General features: G+C 35.2%; 1 protein-coding gene across 2 annotated transcripts in view; it reads right to left on the bottom strand.

The window, feature by feature from the left end:
* Positions 1 to 739: 739 nt before the first annotated feature.
* Positions 740 to 11,672, bottom strand: part of LOC131943651 (high-affinity choline transporter 1-like) — a 47,033-nt gene continuing 36,100 nt past the window's right edge. The window contains exons 1-11 of one of the 2 annotated variants that reach the window (XM_059303856.1): positions 6,327 to 6,521; positions 5,936 to 6,169; positions 5,096 to 5,203; positions 4,306 to 4,461; positions 4,014 to 4,162; positions 3,573 to 3,719; positions 3,141 to 3,270; positions 2,178 to 2,395; positions 1,799 to 1,914; positions 1,238 to 1,438; positions 741 to 1,148 (exon numbers count right to left, since the gene is read on the bottom strand). In XM_059303856.1, the coding sequence (XP_059159839.1) occupies positions 947 to 1,148; positions 1,238 to 1,438; positions 1,799 to 1,914; positions 2,178 to 2,395; positions 3,141 to 3,270; positions 3,573 to 3,719; positions 4,014 to 4,162; positions 4,306 to 4,461; positions 5,096 to 5,203; positions 5,936 to 6,101 (1,593 nt within the window). In that variant the 5' untranslated portion in view covers positions 6,102 to 6,169; positions 6,327 to 6,521 and the 3' untranslated portion in view covers positions 741 to 946. Of the gene's footprint in view, positions 1,149 to 1,237; positions 1,439 to 1,798; positions 1,915 to 2,177; positions 2,396 to 3,140; positions 3,271 to 3,572; positions 3,720 to 4,013; positions 4,163 to 4,305; positions 4,462 to 5,095; positions 5,204 to 5,935; positions 6,170 to 6,326; positions 6,522 to 11,672 lie in introns of those variants that run through there. The other variant, XM_059303858.1, reaches the window with a different exon arrangement.

The raw sequence follows: 11,672 nt of genomic DNA, 5'->3' as shown, positions 1-11,672 counted from the left end.
GATTTCTATTTGTCCAGTTTACAATACAAAAATAAAATAAAAATACAACGTAAATCATCGATTTTTACAAACGTTTATTTAACATGCTTCCTCTGTCTGTCAACAGTCTGTCGTGATAGATCAAAACGCTCGAGCTAAATTTTGGGCACTTTTAACCGACAGATTCGTTTCAATTTGGCACGTGTTTCAAGTCTTGAAAAAAATGCAATCAGACATCAAATTTGACTTAATTGGATGCCTAATTAAATATGTATGAATTAATTTTTTTTTAAAGTGGGCAGACTTGTGACACTATTTCCGCAAGATTTTACGCGCGTTATCGTGTTCATTAGGTGCGCCATAGTTTTCAGTTTCAAATAACAAGCTTTTATGTAATAATGCACTAAAATGGAGAAAAAACTGTTTGTTTAAAATAAATCTAATTGGTACAAAATAGAATTAGATATTAAAACCCAACACTTTGTGGTTTTTTAAATCATGTTCTAAAACCATTTTCAAGCATCATCCTATACTTACAAAACACAATCTTTGTAGACAAAACTCCAAGTAAGGAAATCACGACTTTCAAATTAACAAAACCAGGTTCATCATACAAACCGTATAGACCACAATAAACTTATCCGATGGCAATGTATTTAAAAGTTTTATCAACAACATTATTTTTTTATTTAAAATTTCAGGCTTGTTGTATTTCATCATTTATTGTTAATGTACACATGTCAAACAAAAACTATACAAAGCATCAATTTAAAAATTAGAAGAAAAACATTCGAGTACAGAAATATTAATTCTATTCAAAAACTCTTCTACGCGTTGCATTGAGCATTTCATTCTTAACCCAAACAAAACCTTAACTTTCAGTAACACTGAGCAATCATTTTTTTAAACAGAAACTAGCTCAAATTCTAACAGAAATAACCAACTTGTGTTCAACCCTAACAGAGCCTCAAGTTGGAACATAACTGAGCAGCTCTTTTTTAAATAGCTCGGGTTTTTCCCTGTCAATCATATCGTGTCTTTTGTGTGATCGTTTCTTGTGGCAGTTGAAGACGTCATACTTCAGGTCCAGTAGACCTCTGGTGAACATCAGGTGGGTCAGGCCGGACACGGTCAACAGGCAAAATGTTCCAGACAGCATGGAGAAGGTTCTAGAACACACATTATATAATCTTTGTTCCATGGTGTGGTCTATACAATTTTACAGCTAAACATTTTTTATACGTAAACTAGATGTTACCTAAAGGGAAATAATTGCGAGTCAGTGCTGTAGTCATACAAAGGGAACTTAATCGCCGCTGGAATTTGTAGCACAGCGTCACCAGACAAGATCCGCAGTAGGAATGAGACGAGAAACCCGGCAAAGCTGCCATAGGTGTTGGCCCACGGCACCCACAAGACACACACTAGTTGTGGGAATAGCCCCACGTACATCAGGTCACTGAAATATTGACAACTAGGTTAAAATACACACACCAGTTGTGGGTATAGCACCACGTACATCAGGTCACTGAAATATTGACAACTAGGTTAAAATCGGGAATATGCAGAATATATCAAGACTATTGTAGCTAGATAAACAAAAATAAAAAAGTTGTGGAATTTAAAAGCATTGAAACCTGAAAATAAAACATTAATTTCGATTTCTGGATGTTTCTTTCACGCATAAAAAAATGGCAGTTTAAAAAAAATAATATCAAATTAAAATATTTATATTTAATTCTGCCTAGTGCATTCCTATCCAACCAATACATGTATTTTGTGTAATTCTAATGCAAAATAGAAATAATAAATTTCCTACCCGCACAGAACAAAAAGCCCGTAGATGGTTGTAGCAAAAATGGCAATCATTGTCCCCAACACACCAAAGATGACGACACAAACACGAAGTACCCACAGCAGTTCTTTATCTGTCACCTATTTGAGATTATGTGAAATTTTATAACTGATTGGTTTAAACGTTATCCTAGTTTTAGATCCGTGCCCTGAGTAAATGTATAATATATGATGTTATATTTTATATTCTCTAGTGTTGTCCTAGTTTTACACGGGCTCCCTGTGTGAGTTGTGGGCCTACTACATTAATTATTCTTTTTGTAAACAAGTTTTCTTGATTAGACACTAACAAACTACGACTGTATCAGTTAAAAACAGAACCATACTGTAGAAACACGTCAAACCTTTGTCCGGATAATTTCCTGGTAAATGTTTCTAGTGAACACCGTCGCTGCAGACAGGAAACACGAGTCGGCCGATGACATCACGGCCGCACAGATGGCACTCATTCCGATAATTGAAACCGGAAGTGGCACCAAGTAGTTCAAGGTCATGGGCAGGATGTAACTTTTCCTGTCGTCTGGTATTGGTATCGGGCCGTCGTATGACGTTAGGTTCCAGTCTGGAAAGGTCAACATATTGAAATTTTATCTTGATGAGAAAATAAAATCTTTTATATTTCACAAACACAGCCAGTAAAAGTATGTGATTTCGTCTATGTACGGCCTGTTTGTCTAGAGGCTTGGATATTTACTCCCCTTTAATTGATCATATAAAAAAAAATAGGGTTTTTAACCTGTATACAAAATTAATTCTTCCCGAAAGTCTTGATGAATAGTTAACGTAAACCTTTCGCAATTAGCGGTCCATGGGTCCCATGCTTCTATGACCATGAAGTAAGAATGCATTGCGTGGCCAGCGCTACGTCTAACCGACTTCACTTCCCCTGAGGTGAGTCAGGTACCCATCAGAGCTAGGTGGTCTCAGGGACAACAACTCGAGCCCGGTATCCAAACTCGAAATTTTTGAATTAGCATCCATGTTGTCTAACATCCAACCACTCCGTCCCCAAGATTTAAATAAATGTTCTTAAAACGTACCACAGGCAAGTTGTCAATTTACCTGCAGCGGCCCCAATCATGTACCACAGGTAAGTTGTTACGTAAATTTACCTGCAGCTGCCCCAATCATGTACCACAGGTAAGTTGTTACGTAAATTTACCTGCAGCTGCCCCAATCATGTACCACAGGTAAGTTGTTACGTAAATTTACCTGCAGCTCCCCTAATCATGTACCACAGGTAAGTTGTTACGTAAATTTACCTGCAACTGCCCCAATCATGTACCACAGATAAGTTGTCACTATACCTGCAGCTGCCCCAGCAAATCCCATCAGTGCAGGTGGGATGGCCATGAGGAATCCAATCACTGAGGCGCCAAGAGAGGAATACGTGGCGACCTTGGGATCTTTACATGCCAGAACTCTCTGGTAGAAAGCCTGTTGACAGAACGGCTTGTTGTGTGGTGATAAAATCAGTCGGGGAAAGTAGGCTATACATATAATTTTCTTACAATTAATTTCAAAATAAAATTACTTAGGAATAGTTATTGTAAAGACAAACATGCTGCTGCTCCAAATAGCCACGTGTATGTACATGTTTCTATCTTCCTTTATGTTTTTTTTTAACATTGTGTTGTGTATTGTGATTAACTTGTTATTTAGCGATCTCGTTTAACAGACACCTACCTGCTACCTATCTGCCACCTACCTGTCATGTACTATATCTACCTGCCACCTACCTGCCATGTAGTGCCTCCAAATATACACAACAAGCTTATATCCATATAGGCCAGCTCTGTCCCCGCCCCCACCTCCCCCAGCCAAGTAGACGTTATATTCTCCAGGTGAACAAACTCACTCGTCATGGCGAAAGGACATGCGATCACCTGCAAGAAACATTATGGGGGGATATGTTAAAGTCTTCATTATCCCACTATACATTTTGCTTTTAATTTCAGGCAAATAAGCTATAAACTTTTACAGCATGTATTGGTCCTAATGCTGCATCGATATTTAAAATTACACAACGCCAATTTATTCCATCTGTATTGTCATTCATCTGACCTATAACCATCAGCAACAAGTGTATGAATTACGCCGCTTGCCTATGACGTTTAACCCTGTATGACGTCACTTACCAGACCTACGACGATGAGCCCCAATTGTATGACGTCACTTACCAGACCTATGACGATGAGCACCATCTGTATGACGTCAGTGTATGCCACAGCGTACAGACCACCGAGGAACGTGTAGACTATAGCGATCAACGAGGACACGATGATTGAGATTGTAGGATCGATATCCACAATAATCGATATTGTACCTCCTGAAAGAAATAAGAAAAATAAACGACTTCTCTCAGGATTAGTTCTGTCCTCAAGTTCATTAATTATAAAGATACAAACAGTAAACTGACAAAACCATACATAATGCAGATAAGACAGAGAATATAAGATGGGCAAACTTTACCTAAAGCAGCTAATACAGCCGCCGACCAAAACAGATCCCCCATCATGTGAGGTATGATCAACAGCGCCCCCATCTTCCTGCCGTATTTCAACTGGAACGGGTCAAACATTGTGATGTATTTCTGTCTCCTCATTTTTGGTGCCAAAACCAACCCACCTGTTTATTTTTTATTTAAGGTAAAAATAAAACATGGGCCTTTATTTTAAATTTTGATGAATAAATCATTTTTACAAGCTTTTATTTAACACACTTTCCTGTCTGTGGACAGTCTGTCTTTCTATATCGAAACGCCCAAGCGAAATTCAGGCACTTCTAACTGACAGATACGGTTAGTAGTTGGTACGTGGGTCAAGACATGAAGCCAATGCAACATGACATTGAATTTGACTAAGTTGGTCTCTTCCTAAATATTAGTAAAGGTATCCAATAGATACTAATGTGACACACGCTTTTCTTTATAGTAATTTAAATAGTAGTGTATAATTTATTTTCTACTTTTTAGTTCATCATCACATAAGAGTTTGTTATTAAAACGTTGTTTATTAATTATTATTTTTTTATCGCAGCTTTGAAATGATCAAAAAAATGTTTAATCTTTACTGTTTTAATTTCTTTTTTTCAAATGACACACAAGTAAATTAATATATTGTCTGTTATTAATGAGAATCTAAAGTTTAATAAATTGATAAAACTTATAAAGAAAAACATGTATTATAGTAATAGAAAATTGTTATGATATTATGGCATGAACAAAGAGACAGAAGAAGTAAACAATATATTGTTTGCCTACTTAAGAATGTGCTGATACTAAAGCCCAATGGTGCTTGGGTCTGTAAGAGCCCATAAAAGGCTGTGTATTCGGCTGTTCCGTTGATGTAACCTCCACATACGATCGTTGCTGAAGAGAATTTAAATAAATTAATATAAAAATCCTTCATAACAAAAATATATAAATGGAAAAATAAGAAAAAAAACTTACTTTCTTGTATTAAAGCATTGTTCAAAAACATATATAGGGGTCATGAACGACTAAAACTTTTATTAAAGCAAGCAAGTTTTATTTTCTTATTTTCAGTGCATTTATATATAATTAGTGTAAAGATTTTTGAAATTTTAGTTTTATAAGTAAACACTTACCGGTCTATGATTTGATTATCAGCATTTAAAAATCCGAAAACCTTTTTTTCTGACATAAAATGATGTGTTGTTTTTTAGAATATTTTCCTACTAGACTAGTATTTTTTCACATTTATACAACATTCAACTACAGATTAGGATGTAGAGCCATTACATACCCTCAAAATCCAATTCAACGTTACCTTGTACAGCAATCCTAAAAATCCATGAACATGAATTTAACGACGCCAACGTATATTCGACACATACATACATAATTATGACTCCTTATAAAGAAATCTTCAACAAGTTCAATTTTATGTCTACTTTTTGCAATTGTGGTCAGTCTCGCAAACTTTCAACTTATTAAGGTTTACCATTTTATTTCTGTAGTTTAAATAGGAGACCCAAAATATCAGAACGCAGTCTCCACATAGTTTTCTGAAACCTCCCTCCCCCTTGCGTAGGTGTGTGTACGTGCTATGAATTTGAATGTTTAAGGGTGACCTCATACCTGTGAGAGTGAACAAAGACAACCAGAGCCCCATGCTGCGATTGGCTATCATCACTTCCTCCGTGTCCTTGGCTTTGTTTGTCTTCCTGGCAGCGATGATGCCGATGATGAGGATGAGGATGTAGAGGATGATGACAGCAACCAGACACGGGATGTTGACGGACATGGCTGGACTTGATGCGTGGTTAAACGTGCGGCACAACTCTTTAGAAGTAATTGGTGAAGCAACGCAATCTAATTGGAAGAAGAAAACAGTAAAAGACACTATATATATTTTGCAAAAACTTATTATTACATAAATAATAATATTTAAAATTTTAAAAGTTCTGTTACATTCTCTAACTATTTCAAAAAACACAGATCATTTTTTTCTAGTTGGAACATAACTAACTTTAGAGTTGTGCATGGGCAGCTGTAGATAGTTGTGTCCCCTGATCAATCCAGCGTGTAGTTTCGTCCCTTGAATGAATGTCCATTAGCAGTGCTGCTATTGTGTGTGTAGCGCCTTAAGTAAAGTATACAACTAAAACTTAACTTCTTTAATACATTTTGTCTGTCTGAATGTTAAATGTAGTCCACAGTCCGTGCTACATTATTCTTAGTGCTAGTAAATTTTGTATGTAATATAAGTCTTTAGCCTTTACTTGAAAGTAGGCATTAATTTAATAGTATGGAGGGGGGGGGGTAATTTTTAAGTTGTCTTGGCCTATGTGCCATGATGATAGTTGCAAGTGTAATCATTTAGTTTTTTTAAACTAAAACATGTAGTATGCAAGTTGCGGTTGTTAACTTAAAAACGTTCAAAAATATCAGTGGTTCTCAAAGTGTGCGATAACGCACACACTCAAACTGAATAGTTCTATAAGGTAATCGTAGCATGGGTTAAATTCCTGATGGTCAATTTACAAATATTGATTGCCTTTCGTTCACTTCGTTGAAAAAAAAAGTTTATGTAGCTTGTGTAAATTGAATACATTATAATACATTTGTTTTATTAAAACAACCAATAATAACCGATTTTAGAGAATTAAGTGTTAAACATCTTTTTAATCGAATAGTTATTAATTAAATCATTACTGTAAGGAACTAAAAATATTTTCTTTAAAACCAGATCAGTATTTCAAAACGACTGATCACAAGATGAATGATAATTTATGAATTTGCAACAAATAGCTGTTTGTGAGTTTGTAGCGAATCTTGTAAATCAATTTAGACACTTCTAATCCAGCAGTTTTGTTTGTAATTTACAAATTCTTCCGTCCCTAAAAATTGAAAGATAATCTCAATCTGAACTTAAATGAATATTATTTTAGTTATTACTTGAACTGTTTTTACTAAGAAAGCAAGCTTGTTTTATTTTCAGTTCGCTAAAAATCTTGTTTTCATTAACCTTATCTCCCTTTTTGTTATGGTAGATAAACATGATTTTACTAAATGTTCAAAAGTACAATATTATAACATTTTATTAGTAAATAAAAAATATTATAATCTAATACGGTTTGGCCTTCAACTTTAAACAAAATTTAGTTTAATGATTTCATTAGAATTTTTTATTGAATTTAATATGCACATATTTGCTCTTATTCCTGTCAAATAAAGTACTCTCATATTTGTATTAAATCTAGATAACTTATATTAATTTTCAATGTGTTTTATAAATGCCGATTTAGATGCTAGAAATAATTATGTAATAGTGTTTTGAGAGGGCGAATTTCGGAGGATATGTTTTGTTTAGATTGGGTGTTGTAGGGTTACTGATTGAGGACCACGAACACTGATGGTGACATCAGTAAAATTTAAAGTAGAACAGACTCTAACCGATTAGTCATGGCACGATAGTGTTACATTTGTATTGTAATTTTACGGTAAATAAATTGGTTGAAGCTAATTTAACTTAGCATACGCATAGGCCTACAACACAATAAAATTAGTGTACCAACTTTAGTAGTACATAACACGGTTAACTTTGGTATTTTTTGGTTTCCATTTAAAAGAATGTATTAAAAGAGGTACACTCAATTGTGTATATGTGCATGTATATTCATGTACTGTATATACATGTAAATATAAAATATGCTTATGTATAGTGGCATAACAGTTTTGTATTCTTAAAATGGGAGCCTACACCAATTATTATAGCACTTTTAACAGATGTAATACACCCAAAGATCAGACAAGTGAAACACTTTGCCAGGAAAGTAAAATTCTAATGTACCTACAATGCAAGTTTTTAAGGAAATTATTTAAGGTGAAATTATTAGTATAAAACTGTATTTTTAAACAAGGTTTAACAATAATTGAATCTAAGTTCAGTTATGTTTAAACGTTGATGCAAAAGACGGTGTGAATTAGATTTTTTAGTTGTATAAAGGAGACACAACATTGTACTAAAAAGTTTGGAACATTTGTGTATTTGTTTATAACACACAGCTCTATTGAATACACATGAAATTTGGCTAAGCAATGCCTGAAAAAGAAATCGGTTGCATTAAAGAAATATCTTAAAAGTTTGATTTTTATCTAATACAAAAATAAGTATATAAAGCAAAAACCGATTATATATATAACTTAATAATAGTGCCCTAACAGGACCTCAACTTTGTATTGAGTTCTGCATTATTTGTTTAACGTAAACATAACCTCATCATAGAACAAAATTAAGACTATTGTTCAACCCAAAGAGAGCCTCAAGTTGGAGAAGAACTGAGCAGCTCTTGTTTAAACAATTCAGGTTTCTCCCTGTCAATCAAATCGTGTCCTTTGTGTGATCGTTTCTTGTGGCAGTTGAAGACGTCATACTTCAGGTCCAGTAGACCTCTGGTGAACATCAGGTGGGTCAGGCCGGACACGGTCAACAGGCAGAATGTTCCAGACAGCATGGAGAAGGTTCTAGAACACACATAATACGGACTTAGTTCCATGGAGTGGTCTATACAATTTTACAGCTTAACATTTTCATAAGTAAACTAGATGTTACCTAAAGGGAAACAACTGCGAGTCAGTGCTGTAGTCATACAAAGGGAACTTAATCGCCGCTGGAATTTGTAGCACATCGTCACCAGACAAGATCCGCAGTAGGAATGAGACGAGAAACCCGGTGCCAAAATGGGTTGGAAAAAATTAAAAGCTCATTTTAACTACAGTTTTGCATTATAAATACAAAAAATATAGGGGGGTGGGGCGCCGAATTGAACGTTTGTCCCTGTGCACCGGGCCTCGGAGATTCAGTGGTAAAACTACACCAGGTCCCCGGCGATTGAGTGACCCAGAGCGGCCAAGAACTTCCCCTGGAGACACTACGGTTTAGATGGGCTACTATAGTTGTTCACTTAGTAGAATAATGAGCGCCCGCCGCCGCCCTGGCAGTTGGCGACAGCGAGAGCCCCGGACTCTACCAGGAAAGCCTACTTTGTTTTTAAAGAGAAACCTACCATAGGGACACGGTGGCACACGACATTTGATAATTAAACCGAATTAGGAGCGCCCCTGCGGTAGTGTAACCAGTGGCTCGCTGGAATACCAAGGAACGCGTCTCTAATAGGTGGGCGGTGGCCGATGTGTATTCTACCTCACTATCACAGGGGTTGATTAACGCACACTCAAGGCTTTCATATAGTACGCCTTAGTGCGTCTAGGCGGCAGTGTGGAAAAACCCGCGCCCCAAAACGAATATGTGGGTTTGTTTGTTTAAGCATTACCAAACATTTCATTCATTTGTCATTCAAATTTTAGAAGCTATTGCTAATACCCCTGTGGTGGTTTCTGTGAAAAAAAAATCGATTTGGTGGCGCCCCGGCAGGGTTCGATTTAGCTCCCCGGGCTTTCCCGTGAATACTATGGTAGCTTAGTTCGTTTTAATAATTGCGAAACGCTATGAATATGATGGGCTACTATAATCGCTCTCTATGCCGAGTGAGGCGCCTTCCTACCTAGGCCCACCTATCTACATACCTAACTCCCTGCCTACTTACCTACCTATCTACTAACCTGCCTGTGCTGCTGCCTGCCTACCTACTTTCCTTCCTGCCGTTATTCCTGCCAAACAGCTTTCCTTCCACCCCGCCTGTCTACCTACCTCACATCCTACTTTCACACACACATATGTTCGTATGTATATATGTATGTGCTAGTGTGCTCTAAGACTGTGTATTTTTACATTTTTGTTGTTAGGTAGAACTATTCAGTATAAAGAAGTTTCCTTTTTTTTTGACGTTGTACCTGCCGCTTAAATATTCTTTTTGTGTGTGTGTGCATAAAATAGTGTAGGTTTATTAATAAAAGTAAATTTTATTATGTATTTAAGTGTATATAATCATTTTCGTCAAGTCAATGTATTCATAATATTAACTTTAAAAACCCTTGAAACTCGATAGCCAAAGATTTAGAATGAGAAATAATTTAATAATTGCTATTTAACCAGAAACACCTATTCTAAGTATTGTAATAATATTTTTTAAAATAAATATACACAGCGATAGATTGTTTTCTTATGTAATTAATTTAGAAAGTCAACTATTTTCACAACGAAAATCAACACAAAATACATTCGAATAGAAACTGTCAAGGGATACTACTCTAATATTTGTAGGATTAATAGTTTTTATTAAGAGTTTTTTTTTTTATTATTAGAAGAAAGGTTAATCATGTAGGTTCTGTAAAAGATTACCTTGCATTTAAAAAAAGATATTCGATAGGTTTAGAATGAGAATTAAAATTATGTATTATATTCATTAGTTTTTTTTTTTAAATAATATAGTAAAAAGGCCTGTTTTAGTTATTTTTTTTTAAAAATCTTATTTTAATTAATAAATTATATTTGAAGATCGAGGTTCTATATTTTTAAAAAAATAGTTTAACTGTCCCTAAATAATTGTGTCAATCACTGAGAAATTAATAATTAATAATTACGTAATGCTTTATTAATTAAACGAATTGAATTATTTCCGTTTTGATAAACTCTCTCTCTCTGTTTATAACTATTAACGCTTTTTTATTGAATTTCTCCAGAGAAATGTCCAAGAGAGCGGTAGTTATCATTGACTCTGTCATGGATAATTTCATTGAGTCTTACATAGAAAATACTGTTTGATCGGCTGGTCATTGTGGGTCATGTAAAGCAGGTCAGAAGTTCACGTTGAAACAATAATCGTATGATCCTACGCGGCTTACTCTCACATAACTCCTCCGGTGAGTACCACGTCACCTATTTAAACTTGACAAATTTGCATTTGACTAATCGCTTTGAAAAAAAATATCTTTTTAATTAAAATCGAAATAATTCGTGTCAACTGTCATTTTGTAGTTTGGAGAATCTTGTTAAATCAGTATTTTGTATATTGGTTTACCCGTTTTATATTTCATTATTTCACTAAAAAAAGAAATCGATGTTATAAGCTTCACTCGTCGGTATACACTTGACCATTTATTGAAATCGAAATTATTTCTATTGTAAGTCTTTATGCAAACTATCCCTTTAAAGTCACGTTTAAACGGAAAACTGTCACGTATAAACGGAAAACTGTCACGTTTAAAACGGAAAACTGTCACGTTTAAACGGGAAACTGTCACGTTTAAACGGGAAACTGTCACGTTTAAACGGAAAACTGTCACGTTTAAACGGGAAACTGTCACGTTTAAACGGAAAACTGTCACGTTTAAACGGAAAACTGTCACGAATAAACGAAGTTGTCCCACGGAGACTCAACTCAATGCCCCACAGTGTAACAGCTGAACTATG

This window comes from Physella acuta, unplaced genomic scaffold (assembly GCF_028476545.2).
Source record: "Physella acuta isolate Inbredline_101_S28 unplaced genomic scaffold, ASM2847654v3 ptg000464l, whole genome shotgun sequence".
Taxonomy (NCBI): domain Eukaryota; kingdom Metazoa; phylum Mollusca; class Gastropoda; family Physidae; genus Physella; species Physella acuta.
This window is presented reverse-complemented; position numbering and strand designations above follow the sequence as displayed.